Source organism: Pagrus pagrus (genome assembly GCF_965226575.1).
Source record: "Pagrus pagrus genome assembly, chromosome: 4".
Classification (NCBI taxonomy): Eukaryota; Metazoa; Chordata; class Actinopteri; order Spariformes; family Sparidae; genus Pagrus; species Pagrus pagrus.
In genome coordinates, this window is record NC_140188.1 from 20,981,722 (window position 1) to 21,005,758 (window position 24,037).

At 43.7% G+C, this 24,037-nt stretch overlaps 1 protein-coding gene across 2 annotated transcripts; it reads left to right on the forward strand.

The window, feature by feature from the left end:
* The first annotated feature begins 12,500 nt into the window (after positions 1–12,500).
* On the forward strand, positions 12,501–22,141 carry slitrk3a (SLIT and NTRK-like family, member 3a). Of its 2 annotated transcripts, none has more exons than XM_084352165.1 (3): positions 12,501–13,325; positions 14,108–14,195; positions 16,045–22,141. In XM_084352165.1, exon 3 carries the CDS (start codon positions 16,103–16,105, stop codon positions 18,815–18,817), a length of 2,715 nt encoding a protein of 904 aa, XP_084208291.1. In that variant the 5' UTR covers positions 12,501–13,325; positions 14,108–14,195; positions 16,045–16,102; the 3' UTR covers positions 18,818–22,141. The 2 variants fall into 2 exon arrangements, with proteins under 2 accessions (XP_084208291.1, XP_084208292.1); XM_084352166.1 differs by lacking the exon at positions 12,501–13,325 and adding an exon at positions 13,585–13,893.
* The last annotated feature ends 1,896 nt before the right edge of the window (positions 22,142–24,037 follow it).

Genomic DNA, 24,037 nt, shown 5'->3' on the forward strand with positions numbered 1-24,037 from the left:
ACATTACATTACAGTATAAACACTGACATACATCTGCCCTTGTATGTCACTTGAAGCGCTTAATCTCTTCAGTGCGTAAAAGCAGAAAGTCTTTGTAATTCGATATGCTACAACAGAGTGACGGTGTAGACATCACAACAAAGCTCCCAGCCACAGCCGGTGTCTTTCATTCTTCATGTTTGACCTTACGCAATTTTTTATTTTTTTTTATAGGCAGATTATTGTTATTGTGTCCTTCTTTAACCTTAAAGGCAAAGTCTGTGATTCAAGTATAAATCCATCTGTGGAATTTCAATTGTGACCTGCTATCACTCCCAGGTTGAATTAGTTGGCTTTCATTCATTCAGTTAAACTAGTCGACAATTTGACATTGTCAGTGTACAAACATGATATTTCTACTATCAAAAAATACTACTGGCCTTTAATTGTCAAAGGGCTGAACAGGTTTGACTTACTTCTGTTTTCCATAGGTGTTCTTCACCTCTTCTAATAGCACACAATAGCCTTACCCATTCATTTTGGATCTACACACCCTGATGACTGTCAGGCCATCTTCTTACCATTCCTGCTACTCGGCAAATGTGGTCCATGTATAGCCAGCTCAGGGGAGAGCATGTCATTCTGATGCAGATGACTATACTAGTCGCCTGGCTAACCTCACCAGTCCCAACAGACTGGTCTCATTTACTGAGGTGTCTCACACAGATGCGAATGAGACCTGCTAGGCTTTACACTAACTCCAGTGTAAATCCATCCATGGCAATATGAGATGTTCAGAGTGTTTCATGTGGTGAAGTATTAAAAGCAAAAAAGTAAGCATAGGGTGAGATAAGGGTTGATAGATGGGTGAAACAAACACAGAACTTTCACCCGGGAGACTGGTGTTGAGCGGAAAAGTTGAAATGCAACGCACCGCAATGTAACATAACATAACGTAAAGTAACATAATGTTACGTAATGTAACACAGTGTACCGTAACACACTTATTTTAATCTAAACCTTGATTTTCCTTTGCACAACCGAGTGGTTTTGATGCCTAAAATGAACCAAACTGCGACATTTTACAATGTTAACCACATGTTACAAAGGCTTTCCAGCAGTGTCATATAGACACTAAAGGGTACCTTGGCATCCTGTTTGAGCCACCGAGGTTCATTGTCGATATTCGATAACCTGGGAATGAGAGCAGGTTGGCCCAGTCAATGTTGAGTGCATTCTCTTGGTTATGCTGCTGCTCCATCTCATAGGCCATTGCACTAATCCCACAGAATGACAAACAGACATCTGTCAGCTGAGACTTGCTTTTGCTTCCAGTGGCTCCATAAGGACATTCCCGCAAAATGGAAGCTAGGCCATCGAGGCTTCATTGGCACCAACTGGATGATGCGCCTGATAACCCTTTCAACTTCAGCACCCAATTGCCAGATGGTTCGACAGATTGGTAGCAGCAAAGGCCAAAGATGGTTACAAGAGCTTTTATAGCCTCTGCCCCATACCTGCCCATGAATCTTCTGACAGAATCAACTCAGTTGCCAATAATAAGGTACACCTAGTTAAAATTAAAGCAGTCCAATGCAGCAGTCCTGTTATAAATCCTCCATTCATGATGGGTATAATGTTGTTGTGTTAATATTATGTATCCTTCTCTGACCGAAATAGTATACTGCATACAAATTCAACAGCGTCCTCCTAAATGATCATACAATCAAATTATAATTATTGCTGGACTGTTGTATTAGACTGCAATTTTCTTTTTTAACTAAGTGTACCTAATGAACAGGCCACTGAGTGTATAATCAGGTGTGGTGGATTTGCTGATTCCTAATGGTGTGGATGGACAATGTCCCTGTGCTGCTATAAGAACTGTCCTGATTATGGTTTCCATATTTGAGTGATGATGAGCAGAGTTTTCAATTCTTTACTTTCTCTTGATTGGATTACTCCTTAACATGGTTTGTCTTGTCTGCTGCCTTTAAGTCCTTCATTAATGTGACAGTTACCGATGAGTGAGACAGGATAATGGGTGATACAAGAGGCAGGTAGTCCTTAACAGTAAAATTAAGGCTGACGTCAATTCCCATTTTGTAGTTGCCCTTACTACTTAATCTGCTCATTCATTCCTTCAGGAACAGGTCGAACCCTGCAGAAGATTACAGTCTCACCTCAACTCATTAGACCTTTAACAATACAACAGCTCAAAATACTAAGTCTGAGTGTTACTCTTGTTTTCTCTATGGATGCGGCCGGTAAAACCTCACACCAGTGTTATGGCTCCCTCTTTCAGCATATCCTCATTTATCTCGGTCAAACATTCAAAAACTGGCCAGAGCCCAGAGCTACTCTTGCCACATAGGGGTCACAGAGTTGACCCAGTTCTTCCTGTATCTGGGTCCGTTCCCTCTGTCAAAAACTGGGATGCAGGGAGAAATATGTCAGTGAGGGGCTGAGGGGTAGAAAAACAATGCCACTGCCACTTACATCTGCTCCTTACATCTTCGTCTGTCATGAAATGTATCCCCAATATAGTAACAAATACAGATTGGGCAACTACATAAATACACTGCGGCAGTTACAAGCAAAAAACTCAAACATAATCATTATGTATGAGTCATAATACTGACTGTATAGTATGTTTTTCCTTGGACGACATAATGTTTTGTATCTACGAAAGAATGAATAACTTTTGAACTTTAATGTAAAAGATTTTAATTTATAAAATAGCTGTATGTATTTATTTTCTAATAAATAGTGAAATATATGTATATCTAACATTCCCTGTGCAATAGCAGGTGCAATATATAGGAATTGGCCACCTGTTGAATTCATGCTCCAAACAAATAGGCGGCAGCATACAACCACATAAAAACCACTAACTGCTGCACAGCTGGACTGTCACTTCTTAAGGTACAAAGAGGGTACACTGCAAAATCTGATAAGATTATCTTACTTAAAAATATCGAGTAAACCAGAATTAACATGTGAAATAGATCATTTTTAGTTGTTAAAGCATTTCAGCTGGCAAAACTTTAATTTAGTAGTCTTCTCTACTTGGTTATTCTGAGATAATCAGCTCCTGAATTTTTAAGTAAAGTCAACTTTTATAATTTACAGTGATGGGCTAGCTGGTTAGCATGCTAACTTGAATACATATCTCTGCAACACAATACACTGACGTCTTTGACATGATGTCAACATTTTTATTTGTTTCTTTATAATGTTTGTTAATATTTGAATGTGTTAAACTGAAATTCTCACATATTGCCCCTTCACATTTCCCTGCAAGGCTCAGGACAGGAGGGCTCTGCAACAGGTGATTAAAATTGCACAGAACATCACTGGTAACCATCTACCGAGCATTGTGATATCGGTGAAGTGAGATGTCTGCACAGAGCCCAGAGGATACTAAAAGACAACACCCACCCCATCCACACTCACTCTGTCCACCCTGCTGCTGTCTGGCAAAAGATACAGAAGTATCTGCTGTCATACCACCAGACTAGAGAGCAGCTTGTTTCCTCTGTGTGAGACTCCCAAACTCATCCTCATCATGACACCATATTTATTTCTTATGTAACATGGAGGGATTACAACTTACATTTTGTAGCATGCATTTTTAAAATGACAATTAAATGAACCTTTGAAACGTTAAAGTAAGATGGCTGCCTTAGAAGCTGGACAGTAAATGCACTGTAGACACTGGCCCTTCAGGTGCACCAGTAACTTTCCTTCTCATACCATGTTTTCAATAAACAAGTACATAGGGCTCATCTAGTTAAAACCGCCTACAGATGATCCCACACCCTTACCATTTTCCGAAAAATAAGCAATATATTCTGTATGGATTCTTCAGAATTAATTAATTATTCATGATTTTTATATTCTATGACTTTGGCCCTGAAAACATTGGGCTAAATATAACGTATGACTCACTTCATCACCTTGCGACTTTAACAATGGCGGTTAGAGTTTATGCCTGCAGCACAATGACCGAGCAGAGTATTCTGGCAAAGCTATGTAGGGTGATGCATGCAACTCTGTTCCTGCTCTTAATAGTCTAATAAAACAGTGAGAGAGGAGAAAAATTGTGGGATAATAGGTTATATATCAGCCTTTTGACAACAAAACTCTCAAGAGAATTGTTAAAATTATTTTCGTCTATTCAGGCACTTAACAACCAGGTTGCACTCGTTCTAAATTAGATGAAACTTCAGGCGCTGTCATAGTGCATGTTTCAGACACATTTAAAAGGAGCTGGAAAAGCTGCTATCTGTCATGAGTATCAAATGGTACCTTGGTGTGTGATTATATATCTGGCACAGCTTACATCTGAGTGTAGCCTCTCTATCTCGGTCACACTAACAAAAAAAAAATAAAAAATGTCCAAAACCCAGAGCTAATCTTGTCACATAGATGTCAGACAGATGACCCAGTTCCTCTCATTTCTGGGTTCATTCCCTCTGTCAAAAGCAGGGGGGAAAGTGTCAGAGAGGAAAAAACAACGGGCAATGTCACTGCCTATTGTCTACTGGCACCAACAATCTGCATGTGATTGTGTCGCCTAAAGAAAGCACAAAAGAGAATTATCTTGTTCTTGGATTTCATGACACCCCAAAATGGCTGCTGTACTGTAGCTCTGATTCATCTGGATTTAGGCCAGTTTAATCCATATTCATACAGGGACCACCAGAGTACTTGCAATCCCCAGCTTAAAGGCTGTCTCACTACCACCCTGCAATATCCCTTCTCCTGTGAGCACTGCACAATATTACATATACACAATCTTGATGCACAGTGGAGAGAGGCAACAATCATTACTACCTCAACATTTACACCGATCAGCCACAACATTAAAACCACTAAAAGACAAAAGTAAATAACCTTGATCATCCAGTACAATGTGATGTTCTGCTGGGAAACCGTGAGTCCTGGCATGCCACAACCTCAGGGCATTTGCACTCCCAGATGGCAGTGCCCTCCTAGTAGGACAATATGCCTTGCCACACCAGGAATCAGGAATGACCCCAGGAACATGACAAAGGGGCCAAGACATTGACTCGGCCCCCAAATTCCCCAGATCCCAATCTGCGGGAATGTGCTGGAACTAGTCCAATCCATGGAGGCCCTAACCCCCAACCCACAGGAACCAAAGGATCCACTGCCAACGTCCGTGTGCCAGACACCACAGGACACCTCCAAATGTCTTGTGTCCATTCTTTGGTGGATCTGTTCTGGCAGAGGAAGAGGAACATGCAGAATATAAAGCAGGTGGTTTAATTGTTGTGGCTGACTGGTGTAAGTTTCAGACATAAAGCTGACACTCATCATTGTCTTTGTTGAAGAACACACGGCTGGAGTATCTTTGGTTATCGGATAGACTCTGCAGGCAGCTCGACCATCCAGACATCTCACTGACTGATATTGACTTTAAAGCACATATAGCTTTGAATCTTGAGTCAGCAGCCTCTTAGTGCCTCCCGCTTCCGTCGTGCCCCCGCCGTCCATCTGCGATGCGGAAGCTCTAACAAGTTTTCGCCCTCCTCTCTCATTTTTTCCCCTGATTGTCTCATTTCCCTCTGCTTTCTTTTCATAGACAAAAGCCGAGTTGGAATCCAACATTGATGAGGTGTTTGGCATTTACGCTTACAAGGCTGAATTCCAAACCATTAGTCTCTTCTTCTCTTGCCGTGTGTGTTTTTTTTCTTTTGTTTCGGATTTCACCCCATCCTCTCTAGACCCCTCTCCATCATACTCTTTCTCCTTTTGCCATTGTAATCTACCCCGAAAAACTCGTTGAGGCAGCAACTAACATTATCTCCCTACCTCGATCTCTCTCTCTCTCACACACACACACACACACACACACACACACACACACACACACTCTCTCTCTCTCTCTCTCTCTCTCTCTCTCTTTAGCTCTCCAGGGAGAGCAGTGTGTGAGAATTAGGTCTCTCAGCAGACGTGTTGTATTTTTGCTCCGACAGTTTGGGGCTACAGCAAGCAGAGAGAGATAGTGGATGGCATGGTAGATGTGTAGACTCTATATGTGTGTGTGTGTGTGTGTGTGTGTGTGTGTGTTTAAGTTGGAGGGAGAGAGGAAGAAAGAGAGAGTGTGCCATGCCACACAGGCTTCTGGAGAGGACACCATCTGGCCCAAGGCTCAACAACTCATCCAGCATGACTGCTAGAAGATAAACAAAACATGCAGCGTGCATGGAAGGTGAATACCCACACAAGCATGGACGCCTGCATGCACACGAATGCAGCAATCAGTCGTAATTGTCTCTTGAGGTCGAAGATCTTATCGGGGTCACGGTTTGTGCAAGACGATCAAAACCGATTTTAAATTTCATTGTGGTGGAGGAATAGGTCGTTGATCTTGTAGTTTGGAGCAGTGTGAGAAGGCGCATTGGTAAATGTCAATAGAGCAGAATCACATCCATATTGGGTGATTCTGCGCTGCACAGTATTGTACATTCACTGCATCTAGCCAGAGAAGATGCAGAGATAGATGGAATGTAGCGACAGGGGCAGGCGTCCCATTAAATCACTATATTTAATTCTCTAATTATGCAAGCAGCTAATGAAAAACATTACATTGCCATAGGTACTCGTCTCCTGGTCTCTTGCTCTACACCGTAACGTTGTCAGCACGTCAGTAACGGTGACAATATTGTCCCCGTGTTTTATGAGTAGAAGCCCGATGATGGTAGCCGAGGTCAAAACGGAGACACTGCGAGGCCTTACAATGCAATGTTCTCATGAGACAACGACTCTTGCGATGACTTTGTCCGTCTCAATGTCAGAGTGTGTGTGTGTGTGTGTGTGATAGAGAGAGAGAAAGAGAGAGAGTAAGTGAGAGAGCACTCGTCTGCGTTTTATATTTGGATGCTCTTTTGTCCTGAACTTCATTCGCACTGTTTGGCCAATCACTCAGACGTGACCACATTAAAGTGCTGCTCAGCTGCCAACACACACACACACACACACACATAGAGAGAGAGTTCATAAACTTAGGAAAAATTCACCAAAGCAAACCCCAGTGTGACATTTAACTGATACTGTGACTGATCCCGTGAGGGTCCGCCTCTACAATAGAAACTTGCAATACTTGGGTTGATACAAAAAGGAGCACATACAGCTTAGCTTAATTTCTGCTAGTGTGTTCTCGAGCTTTCAGTGGGACAAAAAAAGAGAAGATAGTTCAAATTGAATACAAACATAATGTGATCTTTTTAAAGAATCTTTTCAGTTCTGTTTTCCAAGTTTTCCCCTAACCCTCTGGAAACTACAAAAGAAAAGGTTTAAAGTGAACGCAGCTGCAGATTCCTTACTGACAACACAATGCCATTTTATTGTCTTATCTATTGCTTTTTGTGGCTGTACCCCTTATACTTTTCTTTCTATTAACTGCAATGCACAATCCACTGAATAGAATAGAATAAACTCTAATCAGATAACTTTATAAGTTTTCTTTGCCTCATTGTTGCTTTGATTAAAGCCATATGCATCATTATATAATGTTTTGTTTTTTTGTTTTTTTTTCTGTTCCTCAAGCGTTGATAAAAACAACATTTGTAGTTTTTCCTGTCCAGTGGGTTCTTCAAACATTCTCCGGGATTTCCATAAAATCTCTTGATCTCAAACATCAACAAAGCATGCAGCATCTCTCGAAGTACAGATTACGGTTTTGCTAATTAAAAAAAACACGGCAGTCATTCTGTGTTCCTTCCTCTGGGGTGAGTGGACAGATCTGTTACAAGAGATGAGATCCAAAGCTAGATTTCAAACTCATAAAGAATTCCCTCAGGTGATTGAATATGCTTATTGAGTACACATCATTCCCGTTCAACCAAGCAAAGGTACGAGATATTCTCCATTCACAAAATGTGTTTTTGAGCATGAACAATTTCCCATCCATTTCACACTATTTTCTTCAGGAAATCTTCCCCCCTGTATGATTGAATCAATCTTTGTCCGTGGTGAATAAAGGCACGTCCTAATGGGCGCATAAAGGAACTCCATCAGACAGGTAGTCGCACTGACGAGCACACAGGCTAGGTAGGCACGGCGGCACAGAGACAGGCAGACATGAAGGCAGGCTGCCGGTCGGCCGAACAGGCAGGCCATCAGGTGGAGAGACTGGCAGGCAGGTTGGTCCGGTTGGCAGGCAGCCAGGCGGGGATGTAAGTGGACAGCGAGAAAGGCAGAGCAGCATTCAGACGTATTGACTCCCAAGCAGTCAGGCAGACTGACAGGAGGAGAGACACGTAGATAGACGGGCCGATAGATAGGGAATTATTTCACTGGGCCTCCCAACCATCCCTTGTGGTCCACAAAGGGCCTGGGCAGGTGGCATGAGGTCTGTCACCGAAACCCCTGATGACAAGCAGAGAGGGGCTAATGGAAAGTTTCAAAAGGTGACAGCTAAAAAAGTTTTTAACTAAGACCAAACTTCCTTTTTTTTTCTTTTTTTTTTCATTGGGTAGAGGTGCAGTTTACAGAACATGGTTGTTTTTCAGTAGGTTAAACTGTCAATTACAGATGTGGTTATTGCAGTTAGGGAATGAAATTTATAAGATTTTGATGTTTATCATCTAATCTGATTTTATTGATTCCGGATCACTTTTAGTCGAGCAAGCTGCTGCCTGAGAGCTAGTTGTAGAAACAGCCTGTCTGTCAGCATCTAAAATGGATTGAAACTAGAGAATAGTTGTACAGCATTCATTCTCATTTAGGTTTCCTAGGACACGCTACCCAGTTGGAAAGTGGCACGCTGGCGTATTTCTGGGAATTTAAGCCCAGATTTTGTAGAAAGATATTCCTGCATATTCACTGGAGTTACCTTAAACTATCATTTTACAGACACTTCTCTGTGAAATCAAGCCACGCTTCGGACCATCTCTTCCTCTGCGCCATGACTCCCTTTTGTTTCAAGTTTCCAGCAGCATAGAAGCATGGGTTTGTCACCATTGTTTTGCCTCGTGCAACTGTCTATGCCAGCATTGATCAAGGAAACTGATAAGCTCAGAGGCTTACGATTCCAATGGATCAGACAATCTGGAACCTGTTAATTCCCATCCCTAATCGTGGAGTATAAGTGACGTTGCCGACAGTTATTATATTAATGAAATATGAAATCTTTACTCTGGTGATCACCACTGGTGGCTCTGCCACTTACTGTAAGCATGAGTGAACGAATGAAATTCCTCTGCCGTATGTGCTGTCTCTTTACATTTCAAGATGTGGCTCTGGTTGGCAGCCATTTCCTCTCCTATTGGCTGCACTGCCACTTGCTGTCCGCGATGACAGAGTTGTCACTGATGTCCCTTCATCATGCAGTGATGACTTTCAAAGGTCAGTGATGACTGAGTTCACAATGTCCAGGCGTATCCGTCAAACACTTTAACTGTGCTTTTCTTTCTAGTTTTATTTTCCTTTTCATTTAAACATCACAATCAAATGACATATTTGAACATATTTCAGTCTTTGCACCCATTGTTTAGCCCTTTGTTCTCCCAATCCTCCTGAATCCTTTTTATCTTGTTCTTATTAAGGACTCGTTTGGCAGGGATGTGTTTTTTATTATTTTTTTTTATTTCCCACTAGTCTTTCGACCTTCCAAAGCAACCCATATGATCTGATCTGATCTTGCACCACACACCGTTGTTTCATCAGTGCCAGTTTCATATAAGCTTCATCTAGTCTGCCATCACTTCAACTCGGGATCAGACAACCAAAGTTTCTTCATTGAGGTTATAAAAAGACTCTTGTCATGGTTAAAAGGAACTACTGTCGATTAGTGGAGCTGGAGAAGATGCAAACTGCAGACTCTGATGTCAAAGTTGCGCACTTGTCAGTTCCAACCACATCCTCCCTCAGAGGTTTTATGGCAGTATAACAACACACAGTCACTATTCACCCTGCCATAAGAGGTAGCTCGTCATTGCCATTACTGAGTCATTGTGCGTTGACCCATGCTGCTTTCTGGCGAAGAAACCATTATGAAAATACATTTAATGTATTAAAAAATAAACATTTTCACAAGTGATTGTTTGTTGTGTTTGTTTTTTGGCTTTGTTCACATGTGAAATGAAGATTTTCACATGTAAATTATGTTTGTTCATACTTTCCACATGCAAATAAGTCTGTCATGTTGCACTTTAAAATCTGAAAAAAAGTGACTTTACTTAAAAACAAACGAGAAAAAACTATTTACCTTTGAATTATTGAGTAAAGTAGACAAATAATTTGAAGTTGTTAAACTTAAATTCAACAGTCTGCTTTACTTGGTAATTCTGAGGTAGTCGGTTTCCTGACTTTCTCAAAGTAAAGTCAACGCTTAAAATGTACAGCGTGGGCCTTCAAAGCCCTATAAAACATTAACTTCATCAATTTGCAGATGAACTTGTCATGACTTGATCGTTTTATGTTATACCAACACCTTTTGTGTCACTCCCTCCCAAGAGCTACATTTTAGAGGCATTTGTCCGGACATGATACTTGTCAAACCCAAGCCCGGACAGATCAATGTCCAATTTTTGCTGTGTCACTCAAAGTGCAGATCCTGACTGGAGATCTCATTAGCCTCCGATCTGTAATCTTAAGGTTACTACCGCTTCATTGTGACAAACTCTGGTCAATTCATGTCCTGTGAGCTGAATGAGGGGTTTGTGGAGGCCTTATGTCAGTCTGTCTGACATCAGCTGACAGGCTGAAGGAGTGAATGATGCCTTTTCATAAAGCAGAATGGCAGTTTTACAGACCACCAGCTGCTCCCACACACTCCTATCTAACCTCCCATCCACTGGGTGTGTATGTGCGTGTGTGTGTATGGCTTGATTGTGTGGATTTGTGAGCTCAGGCTTGGGTTGTGTGTGTTTGCTTTTTTTTTGTGTAAGGTAAGGAAGTAAACTGACAAATCACAGATGTCACGGGTTAATGATGATGTCCCAAAGTATTTTTTTATTTATGCGTTTAAGGTTTTAAGGTTTTGGTTTGTGTTACAGTAGTACCTGTTTGTTATTTTAATGTAGGACATGACCTCATGCAGATGCATTGCCACAGATTCTGCCCAGCGATTGGGAAATACATTTAAAACATTCACAGAAAGATCTTCTAACCTCCTCGAAATGACATTGAGGGGGACAAAATCAGTTCAGATATTCACCTCCTATACGCCCAGATGATGAGAATCACCCAAGGGTGGTTAGAGGACCACCAGGGGACTTGAACAGCTTCCATGGTTACTCCAGGCCAGGTTTCTCCATCTATAATATCTCATCTAAAAGACTTTAAAGGAGCAATATGTAGTTTTGCTAAAGAAATTTGAATCAGAAGAGAAATATTTGTTATGCTTAAACAAACCAAATGAACAAACTCTCAAACTCTTCATGATTAAATAAACTGAATAAACAAACTGACCTTAAAGGACAACACAATTTCATACTGTTTTACTTTGTTTATATGTGGCGGACCCTGCCAACTTTCTGGTTTCAAACAGTGTTCTGGAGACCTTATTTTCCTCTGAGAACTGCTTGTTTATTCAGTTATGGGAAGAAATAAATATTCATGAGTTTGTATTATAACCATATTAATATTATAAATATTAAAACTCTTGGTTTGAATTTCCTCCCCAGAATTACATAGTGCCCCTTTAATAAAACTAAAATCTCCATGAGGCCAACTTTGCTCGCCCTTTCCTCTCCATGCCTAACTATCAGGTACATGCTATTACACAAAGCAGGTATCTGTGCACCAAGACACTTATTACTGCAGCCACATGTAAAGCAAAAGAAAAGTTCAACTTTATTTAATATCGCACGTTTGTAAACACAATTCCCAACGTCCGTGCCGGAGAGAATCAAACACAACAAATCTCATTATCATTGTGAGTTTCTGTGTTGGGAAGCGGAGACGCTGCTTGTTGCGAGATATTGTTTTAAACTTGCCACTGCAATCAGCCCCCCTCCTCGCAACGCTGGGAATCGTGATGGTGCCTCCGTCGTGCTCATGAGCCGTGGCTCTGCTGCTCACAAACACGGGCTTGTGTTGCCCGCTGGAGGCGAAGCGGGGGAAGACACGCAGACGGAGAGGAAAGATGAAGCGCTCCGTATTTCCCTGCCTGCCTCCCCCCCACCACCACCGCTTGCTGCAGATAGCCGCGGCCACCCTCTTCGTCTCCACGGCGGAGAGGAGAGGAGAGGTGGTGCTGGCATGAGCGAGGGCTGCCAACTCCACGTTGCGCCCTCCCAAAACTGCAGCCGAGAAAATTACCCTCGGTGGGAGAATTGAGTGTCGTTGTGATTAGATAAAGCTCAATAATAATAAAAAATGAATATCGTGTAGAGAGAGAGAGAGAGAGAGAGAGAGACGTCTTGCGTTCTGACTGCCATCCACAGGTCTGCCAGTCTCACCCACCCCGCACGGCGCGCTCCCTCCCTCCCTCATATTTATTTATTTCCTCCTCGACGCGCGTCCCCGCCGCGCGGAGCCCGAGCGCTCCTCGCTCCCCATCTCCTCACTTCGCCTCCTCTCCTCCTCTCGCAAGCATCCAGAACTATAGCGCAACCGTCCCCATCACTCTTTTTCCTCCCCTCCTCCTCTTTTCTCTCACCGCCAGAGCTCTCTCTCCACTGCGTCTCTCACCCCTTTGCTCCCCCCCCCCACCACCACCACCACCCCTCCACCTCCCCGGCTCAGTCCCTCACTCCTCTGACGCACGACAGGGAAACGGACCCGAGGAAAGACAGAAAGACTGAAAAAAGAAAAAGAGAGGGAAAAAAAAGAAAAAGAGGAAAAAGAGCAGCAGCTGACCCAGCCGTCGATATGATTCACGGAGTCCTGCTACTGCTGCACCGGACGGAGACGCGGTCCTGAAACCGAGAGGAGGACACTCTCACCCGGCCGCACTGTTGTTGAGCGCTCGCCCGGGGGGCGGCGGCGGCGGAGAAGGAGGAGGAGGAGGAGAGGGGAGGAAGAGGAAGCGGACGGGCACAAGTCGAGGGCTTGCATTTTAAGCAAACTGCTCAGAAGAGAAGAGAGAGAGAGGGAGAGAGAGAGAGAGAGAGAAGGAGACGAGAAAGAAGGGGAGAGAGTCGGAGTCACCGGAGAGCGAGAGTGGGGGAGATTGCATTCCTATCACGTCTTCATTTCTCCTCTCTCCTCTCTTTTGCCTAAGCCACTGAGTGAGAGAGGGTGAGAGAAGAAAGAGGGAGAGAGGGAAGAAAGAGAGAGAGAGAGAGAGAGAGAGAGAGATCTAACAAGATTCACACCAGTGGTCTTTTTTTCCCCTCGATGCTTTCCAATTGCAGTGCGAAACTAAGGTGAGTGCTTCAGCTGCGTCTTTGCCTGTGCAGGAGTGTATCATGAGGGGAAATCTTATGCGTGTGTGTGTGTGTGTGTGTGTGTGTGTGTGTGTGTGTGTGTGTGTGTGTGTGTGTGTGTGTGTGTGTGTGTGTGTGTGCGTGTGTGTGTGTGTCCCTATGACTATCGGTGTCTGCATGGCCATGGACTCCAAAAAAAAAAAGGGGGACAGCAAGCGCTCTCCAAACATCGAGGATAACGGATCGCAGGGGATCCAAGTCGACTGATCAATAGCCGTTTGTTCTTTATTCACCGCTTTTCCTGCCAATGTCACGACGGAAGGCTACTGCATTATGCTTTGGCATGTATTTCAACAAGCGCCGCGCTCTCCCCGCTGTGGTGACAGCAAGGTTATTTCGGGGGAAATGTCAGTAAACGGGGAGCGGGATTTCTTCCACCGGAGCTCGTCAGATGTAGCCCGTATCACTGTTTCTCCGTGACTTAGTTTGATATGAATCCCCAGATTGAAATCTTTTAATGGGGTCGTATTGAAACCGGCACCGGCGATGAGCAGCACTTTTAATTCATGTAAGTGTGGAGAAATCTCCCCCCCGGCTTTGGTTTTTTTGAATCCGCGGCTCATTCACATGCGCATCTCCTCTTCCTCTCTGCCTCCTCAATGCCCCGTTCTCTCTCTCTCTCTCTCTCTCTCTCTCTCCCTTTCCATCCCTCTCTCTCCCCCCCACCCCCCCTTTCCTCTAACGGTTCGGTCACCCCCATTTCTTGTTCTCTTCCTCCACAGCCCGGCATCGGACGGTGAGCGGGACGCACCGGGCGACAACCGAACACACCGCAGGAGGATATGTGAAGTTGGAATCCCACTAAACTAAGTACGTATACCTGCCGATTTGATACAACCCGAGGGAATGTATTATGGCACGCAGTATTTTTTAATTGCTTTAAATGTCGTTGTTACTTTTTTTTTTTTTTTGTTGGCACTGCATCCGCGCTTTTTGATCTCTATCACGGAAGCGGAATCAATAAATCCTGGAGGATTACGCACGGAGAGGGGGAACGAAAACACTGAATTTTTGCACAGAGGAGACCGTGAACAAGGATTCTTTTTTTAATTTTGTTTTTCCCTGTTTTACTGTCACGTTGTTTTTTGAGGATTACAATCTGGTTTCCTTTTTTCCCCCCTCTTTTTTTGCCTCTCCTGTCGCTGGGCTTTTGGTTTCAGCACCACGGACAGCGCGGCTCCGCTCCGGCAGACGGTCCCAGCGCATCGCAACTGGATTTTCAGCACCCTCGTTTGAACGGACAGCACTGTGCGTGTGTACGTGTGTGTGAGTGTGCATGTGCGTGAGAGAAGTCACAGCCTACAGAAAAGATATTCCGAGGCTATCTGCGTGCGTGCGTGCGTGTGTGTGTGAGAGAGAGAGTTTCCTTCACTTAACACCTTGGAGATACTGAACGGAAGCTCCGATCGGCCCATTTTTAAAGCGATTTTTTAAAACCTTTTTGATAATTATGATAATGTTTCCCCCTTTTTTCTAAACGGTCTGTCTTCACGTGTGATAGTATTTATTTGTAGGCCGGCCGGATCTACAAAAACGCAGCCTCATAACTGAGATTCTCGGGGCAGCAGCTTCGCCCACTGCGCTTTTCACTTGTTCCGTTGCTCCTCTAATCCTCAAACGGCATCACAGATTGTGAAAGTCACACGAGACGTTGTGTTAAGCGTTATGGGGTTTGTTTTTGCAGACGACACATGATTTGTAAGTTGACAGTGTGGGGCATTTAACCCAAGAAAGAAGCCGGGGCAAATAGCTCAGGCTCTGCCGTCATTGGATCTACTGGACTACTTTTCCTTTTTACCTCCTCATTTTTGACATCTTCACGCTGCTAAATTCAGCTTCCTCTTCCTGTAGCCTCTGTAGCACTGTCCACATATTTTTTTTAATATGTGATTTTTTTATTTGAAACCAGATTTCCACAAGAATGTATCCACAAATATGCTGAGATTCATTCTAACCAGATGGATGGTCAGTGAGACCCTCAGCACTCCTCATCTCGTCCTACTAATGGCCACCAAGCTGACACATACCCCCTCCTCCGTCCTCTCCCTGCGTTAGACCTTCGATGCACCTTCTCTGATTCCCCCCTCTGTTTTTTTTCTGGACTCTCATTTACCAAAAGAGGGATTGAGGTCCCTGTTATGTAACGAACACAGCCGGGGGACGGTGTCTCCTCAACCACTAACCTCACCCACCTGCTGTTGCCGTCGTTTATTCATGGCGATAAGCATCTCTGAGGGTGATTTATTGCGACCTTACCAGCATATCTGCTGTATAATAGATGGCAACCCCCCCTCTGCACTGACGTTAACTGTCTGCGAGTGGAGATTTGTTTGCGTTGCTGGGTATCGTATTACCCATCCAAGAGTGCTGGCTTTATATTTTGTATTAGATACCCAGCAATACTGCAACAATGTCATCCTATTATTCATCGGTATTCGTTTTAAATGTGTCTTCCATTCTGCTGAAACTAATGCCCCCTCCCTGTCTCTCTCCCCTACCTCTGTCTGTCTGTCCCTCACCTCAAACTTCACTTTGTGAGGGTGTGTGTGTGTGTGTGTGTGTGTGTGTGTGTGTGTGTGTCTACTTCGTGTGCGTATCCCATACCCCCGCTCCCACCATCCCTCCCTTCCATCCCCTCTCCCTCTGCTCTGTGTTGCAGTGCTGTGAAGTGGCTCTGTCCCTGGAGCCGACACTTCATCCCCTTGGTGTCAGCGAGGATGCTGTGGGTTACCTTGCTGAGCACCATAGCCTTAGGATGGACCACCCCGATCCCACTACTAGAGGACTCCGAGGAGATCGACGAGCCCTGCTTCGAGCCCTGCTACTGCGAGGGCAAAGAGGGCATCTTCCACGTCCACTGTGACAGTAAAGGATTTACAAATGTCAGCCAGATCTCCCAGATATGGAGTCGGCCCTTCAAGCTCAATCTGCAGAGAAACTCCATGAGGAAGCTTTACTTTAACAGCTTCCTTCATCTCAACAACGCCATATCCATTAATCTGGGTAACAACGCCTTGCAAGATATCCACGCTGGAGCGTTCAATGGCTTAGGAATACTCAAACGGCTGTTCCTACACGAAAACAAATTAGAAGTTTTCCGGAATGACACTTTTCTGGGGCTGGAGAGTTTAGAGTATCTCCAGGCGGACTACAATGTTATCAAACGGATTGAAAGTGGTGCATTCAGGCACCTTCACAAATTGAGAGTGCTCATACTAAATGACAATCTGATCCCAGTCCTCCCAAACTATCTTTTCCGGTCCGTGTCGCTCACGCATCTGGACCTGAGAGGAAACAGACTAAAGACATTGCCATATAGGGGCATGCTGGAGTACGTTGGGAGGAGCTTAATGGAAATCCAGCTGGAGGAGAACCCCTGGAACTGTGTGTGTGAGATTGTCCAGTTAAAAACGTGGCTGGAGAGAATCCCTTATACGGCTCTGGTGGGTGAGATCACATGTGAGTACCCATTCCACCTCCATGGCAAAGACTTGCGGGAAATCAAGCGCAGCGAGCTCTGTCCACTGCTCTCTGATGCCGAGATTGAGGCCAAGCTGGGAATTCCTCGGGTCCCATTCAGACATGAGAACGCATGGCCTACTAAACCGTCCTCCATGCTCTCCTCCTTTCACAACACGGCATCATCTGTGGAATACAAGGAAAGAGTTATCAAGCCTACCAAAAGACCTCGGCCCACAAAGAACCCCCCAACCCCTCGTAGCATCTACCCAGGCATGAACCAGCCCCCCATCGCTGGCTACCAAACAAGGCCTCCCATCCCGATAATTTGTCCGGCTGGATGTACCTGCAACCTTCACATCAACGACCTGGGGCTAACAGTGAACTGCAAAGAGAAAGGCTTTCACAACATCTCCGAGCTCCTGCCTCGGCCCCTCAATGCCAAGAAATTGTATCTCAGTGGGAACCTAATACAGAAAATCTACCGTTCTGATTTCTGGAACTTCTCAAGTTTGGATTTACTGCATTTAGGGAATAATCGGATATCCTACGTACAGGAGGGCGCCTTTATCAACCTGCCAAACTTGAAAAGTTTATATCTGAACGGGAATGACATTGAGCGGCTCACCCCTGGGATGTTTCGGGGCCTTCAGATGTTGAGTTATCTCTACTTTGAGTATAATGTCATACGTGAGATCCAACCTAACTCCTTCTCCCTAATGCCAAACCTCCAGCTGGTTTTCCTCAATGACAACCTGTTGCGCTCCCTCCCCACTGATGCCTTCGCTGGCACCAATCTTGCACGCCTCAACCTCCGAAACAACTATTTCCTATCGATGCCTGTGCCCGGTGTTCTGGAGCATCTGACCTCCATTGTCCAGATCGATCTCCATCAGAACCCCTGGGACTGCTCCTGTGATATCATCCCCCTCAAGCAGTGGCTGGAAAAGCTCTCCTCGGTCATTGTGGTTGGAGATGTCATCTGCAAGACACCAGAGTTTGCTTTTGGGAAGGACCTGCGTTCGCTGGAGCTGGAGGTCATCTGTCCTGAGCTCAAGTATTCTTCGGGCCCCTCACCAGCCCTGCCTGGTGGGGATGACCTCACCACAGGCAGCTCTGACATGGGGGAGGCAGGTGGGAGAGGGGCTGTCCCACTGTCTGTCCTCATCCTCAGCCTACTCATCCTCTTCATCTCTGCTGTGTTCGTGGCTGCCGGGCTTTTCGCTTTCGTTCTACGTCGAAGGAAGAAGCTCCCCTACAGGAAACGTTCAGAAGTAGATCTGACCGGGATCCAAATGCAATGCAGGATTTTTGAGGACCCACCAAGGCAGAGTTGTGCCGGTAACACTGGCACACCAGAGAAACCAGCGCCCAGTATGCACACACACACTCACACTAGTCACACACATGCCCACGGTCACGTTTATGATTACATCCCCCACCCTGTGACTCAGATGTGTAACAACCCCATCTATAAGCCTAGAGAGGGGGAGATAGCAGAGGAAGACAGAGCGCAGTTTTCAGAGAAGAAAGACAATGGCAGCAGTAGCAACAGTAACTACAGAACCTTGTTAGAGAAAGAGAGAGAGTGGACCCTGGCCGTCTCCAACTCTCAACTCAACACCATCGTCACAGTCAACCACACCACAGCTGACATGGCAGGATTTCATGAGAACGGAGGGCTCTGCCCCACAGTAATTGACAGTCAGAGGCCCACGCCAACAGTGGGCTTTGTAGACTGTTTGTATGGGACGGTGCCCAAACTAAAGGACATGCATGTGGCGCATGCGCATCCACCAGGCATGCAGTACCCGGATTTGCAGCAGGATGCACGGCTGAAGGAGACATTGCTTTTCACGGCAGGGAAAGGCTGCTACCCCGACCCGTCCCAAAGCGATTACCTCGAGTTAAGGGCCAAACTTCAAACCAAGCCGGATTACCTCGAAGTCTTGGAAAAATCTTACCGGTTTTAACATCTCTAGCCCATGGAGAAAAAAAAAAGAAAAAACAACACAAAATCAACACATTCACTTTGCCACTCTCAAAACAAAACCAACCCAAAACCAATATGAAAAAATAAACTTGAAAAAGCAGCATGATATGAAATAAAATATTATATTACAGTTACAACAAAGTTCCCCCCCCCCAAATCACTTTGGAGGAGAGGCCATTCTCAGATATTTCAATGAAGTGCCTTTTTTTCAGAGTAGCCAGCAATGTCAACAGCCGTTATTTTTATAATATATAAATATCTCTATATGCCCAGGGAGAGAGCGAAAGAGGAATGAGAGGGGCACCGGGGAATAAAACATACAAAACATCCTAAAATACATCTGTCACTTAAACCCCTTTTTATGGAGTTACCATGATGTGCAAGACAAACGGGAGCTGGACGTCTCCCTGACTTGGGGGTTTCCTTTCTGTCTCTTTTACCCCTGACTAGGATGTACAAACACCCGGAGGCCGTGCACATAAAGTTTGTAGGAAATGATCGAAAGGGAGAAAAAAATACATATATTAAAAATATGAACTGCAGTTTGCTGCATGCACTCGCTTCAGTGCAGGAAGCGAGGGGATTTACTCAGAACTCTCACATCACATTATGAACAGAGATACTGCAACGCATTTACAGTTCAGTGTTCTATTTAATTTTTATATCTTATTAATATGGTTATTACTATCAATGAGGACTTCTGTCTATATCAGGGTGCTTCTCGTAAAAAGGACGCGCCGACGTACGGATGGTAAAACATTTGTGAATATTATTATAAGACGACGCTCAAGGTTTTCTGGATATTTCCATGCACTTTGTTGACCCCTCCCACAAACCCCACCCCCACCCCTCCCCCCCACCTCTTCAATTGCTTCTGGATTCCCCCCCATCGTCACCCACTAACGGCTTTGTAGGAAGCACTTTTAATGTTTTCTCTCTCACAAAGATTTGAAGAAAAATGTGCATATATTTATTCTGTAATTTCAGTGAAGAATTTAATTGTAAAGGTAATGTTAAATCAATGTATAGTGATTATGCGTCTGGTATAGCCTTCTTAATAAAAACAAACTCTTCAATCAAAACGATGAAAGGGTTGATGCCACGGGAACCTGTGTGTGGAGCACTGCTGACGGGCTGTGTATTTGGTGTCTTGTTAAAACGGCGTGTTGAAGCCGTGGCCAACCATCACGAGTTAATGCTGCTGGAGATGGAAGAATAGCTGCTGAACCAATAGAGTGCTAGACAGGAATGTAGTGGAGGGCAATAACATTTAAGCTCAGTTCAGTTCCTTATTATTTTTGGATTAAATTAATGGGAAAGGGTAGTTTTGTTTTTTGTTTGTTTTGCTTTCTGGAACATATAATTCTTCGCTTTCCTGTTTATTGAATTTAAACAATTGAATTTCCTGTTTATTATTGTTTGTCCTGTGATTTCCAGCTGCTGGATATCATAGTGCACAGTTTTTATTTGCCACTACATTACTGCTCTTAGTTAGATGCAATCTGAAGGTAAAGGGATAGAAAAAAAAAAAAAAAAGCTCAAATGCCAGAACAAGTCAAGTTAATGCTGCTGGTTTTAAAGTGGATGATGTGACAGGATATACCAAATCAGTGAGGCACGCTGCAATTTCAATTATCTAAACGGGTATTGCTGATGTAGGCTAATAAACAGTAATTGAGAGGGAGTGAGAACGTGATTGGAAGTCGCTCTTTTGAATTTGCGCATCTAATTTCTTTGGCTCCCTCCAAAGTAGCAGTGTGGATTCAGTCCACTGGAGGGCGATGCAAAGGTGTTCAGATTCATTGGATGCAGTTACAGTATAATGAAATACACAAAACGCTCATTCTAAGAGGTCATCAAGTCTTGTACTGAGTAAGAATTACTTTCCTAATATCTAGATATCAAACCTACAAGTGGCATAAGATAATTCTATTCATTTCAGCAGTTTCATCTGTTCCATGCTTTTTTTTTAATTGTTTTTTTTATTTTGTTCTGGCTTTATTTCAACCAGATGTCTTGAAAATGGGAGAATAAAGCAGGCCACTCTAGCTGTATGAGAAAATTATTTTCCAAAAAAAAAAAGAAAAAAAAAGGGGGAAACAATCTTGGAAGAGCTGATCAATGCTCTCACATAATGGGGTTTTAATTTTTGGATTGTGACTATTTTCTGCATTGAAATCCCAAGTGGGCTCCTCATTAGTCTCTTCCACAGCAAACATTAATTGCTTAACTTTCGTTGCTGTGAAATCTTTTGATATAATTCTCGAGCCTGACTCATTCTTTGGGGGGACCAAATAGAACAAGCAGACAAAAACCAAGGCTGACGCAGCTGTGGAGTAAACACGGTGTTAAAGTGCTCCTCATCATAGCGCTTTTCCTTTTTTTCTCTTTCCTGAGGTGAAATTTTTAATTTGGGAGAAATTATGATGCAATCTTGATGTCTATAAATTTGTGAATATCTATGGAAAGGAAGGTGCATTTCTGTTTTGTTTTCAAAAAAAAAAAAAAAAAAGGGCATGATATGCAATTTGCTTTGATTTCAATAGGTTCTACTAGGAGTGGTGATCCTCAGTTGCAATTGGGTGTTATAGTTTCTCATGTGTGTCAACTTACACTAAGTGGAAGATATGTAGCAAACCACATACTTCCCTTTTTAAACGGGAAGGCCCTTAGCTAGTCTAGTCTAGTCATCACCAGTATTGATCATCAATGATCCGGTCTATAAGCTTGCGTAATATGGAACATTTTTACCTTGTGTTGTATTCATTGTTTCGTTTCTTTGACGATTACTGTTGCTCAAATGAGCGGAGGTCACCTTCATATAAAGCCTTTATAAGCATGGTAGCATTACGCGAGGCTCTATGTTTTCTACTCGCAGAAAGTTTCACAATGCTGTACCCCCATGTTCTGCTGCCCCGCCTCATTTGTCTGCTCCTTTTTGTTGTTCCTTTATCACACACACACACACACACACACACACACACACATAGAGCCTTCCTTTCCCTGACCAGGAGGTTAGACTATATGGTCAGCATTTTCAGTGTGCACTCAGTTTGATTAAAAACATAATGCATTACTCTGTTAACCCCAACCCTCACCATCACCCCAACCCCCAAATGAATAAATAAATAAAGTTTTGGGATCATTGATGATTTTTGCTATAGTCCCATATCTTGGTAACCTTTTTTTACCCTCCACCCCTGTCACCCACCCAACATAATATTTCATAAATGAGTGCTGGGCTTTTGTCCCATTATACCATGCTGAGTGGTTTTATCCCAATAAATCCTCTTGTTATCCTGCACTAATATCTCCAAGTGATTTCGTACTTTGGTGGAATATTAGATAGGGGCAACCGATGGGATTGAAGGTCGGCTAAATGTTTTTCTTCTTTGTGTGTGTGGGGGGCGTGTAAACATGCATTGCTTGTTTGAATCTGTCTCTATCATGTCGGTGATATTCTGAATTTCCCAGTGGAGTTAACCTTTCCTTCGACATCTCTCCTGAGGTTTGTACGTTGGCAAGACTTCAGCACGGTAAACGCAGCGTGTGCCTTTCTTTGTGTCCTTGGCTTTCTCCGTGTCTCTGTCACTACGACTTCTGTCTTTCTCTTCTCTTTGTCTCTCTATTGTGTGCCCTGATGCTGGGTTTTTGTATCGTGATCTGTTTTATTTCTTTTGGTTGGTGTTACAGCTTCCTCTTCCCCTCGTTGTTCCAAAGTCTTGGTTTAAGCATTTCAACCAACCTTGAACTCGAGTATGTTCGGAGACAAATTCTTTATAGATATTGCCTGTTTTTGGACTAATTAACATTTTATTTATCTCCATTTTAAAGTCTTCTTACTTCTCAACAAACAAAATGTCTGCCTTGGCTGTTGAACACGTCACCTTGAACTTCTGACACTTGTATTATTTGAAAGAAACCCCCATAGCTGTGCCATGCACCTCTTACACCTTAGCTTTAAAGGTGCACTGTGTAGTTTTGGAGAAGATATTTTAATGACAAGAGAAAGACCTTCAATGACTGATTTGTTTTGTTTTTTTCATGTCTAAACAAACTGACCTTAAAGGACAACACAATTTCATACTGTTTTACTTCGTTTACATTTGGCGGACCCTGCCACTTGTCTTGCTTCAAACAGAACAGCTTGTTTATTCAGTTATGGAAGAAATAAATATATATTTTTGAGTTTTTATGATTACCTCATTAATCATTGCAAATTTAAAAAAATCAGAGTTTGGATTTCCTCCACAAAACTACATAGTGCTCCTTTAAGTTCTATTTACTGCATTAATACATATTTTCTTCTGCTGACACCAGCTACACACTCTGGCAATACTGTGTGTCACTACGCTGTAACTGTCCTGCAAGGCTTTTCTCTGGAGTTGCCTTTCCTCTTTGTAGTTAAATTAAATGGTAAGAATGCTCGGCACACTTCCCCCTCAGGCATCTATCTCAAAGTCTTATTAGAACGTAATGCAGAATGTAACGCACGCCTATTAACGCACACACTTAATGACACATAATTCTTTATCAATTGGCCGATTTAAAGCGTGACGCAGTTGTTTCAAATTGCCTCGTTTAGGAGATATGAGATTAGAAAAAGCTTCTCTCACACCAGCTCTGAATTGACTCTAGTTATTCGATGTCGGTAAATATAAGTGGGTATTTTTGTTGTTGAGTGGATGCTCTCACCTGGATGTGACCGTGTGGATTCACAGCTACATTTTTAGATGGTCTCTAGGGATGTGGTTCCACGTGTTACATTCTCCTCCTCGCCTCTCCTCTGGCATTTTTGCATAGGATATTTTTGGGCCTCTGGCTGTTGTTTGGCTGGTGTGAGCCTGCACTGCATAGTGGAAGATGGGTGCTGTTAGTTGTCAGTGCACCAATGTGTGTGTGTGTGTGTGCTTGTGCAATGTGAGTGAGGGAGAGAATACAAGATAGATAGCTAGATAGGCCCATCTGTCATTGTTCGTGGCTACACGTTTGCAGTGTGTTTCCATTTTCCTGTTGTGCTCTGCCCTATTAGTGTGTTTGTTGATGGGTATTTGAGAGTCTTAATTAGCCCAGACATGATTCGGAATGGCGGCACGGACTGAATAGCGAGAGGAATAAGAAAAAAAAGGAGAAAAAAAAGGAGGGGAGGAAGGGATCAGTTTGAGAGCGCTATTGATGGGAGGGAGAGCACAGACAAGCG

What these genes read in the sequence shown, in the direction of transcription:
- slitrk3a (XM_084352165.1), top strand. Translation starts at nt 16,103, where the DNA reads ATGCTGTGGGTTACCTTGCTGAGCACCATAGCCTTAGGATGGACCACC.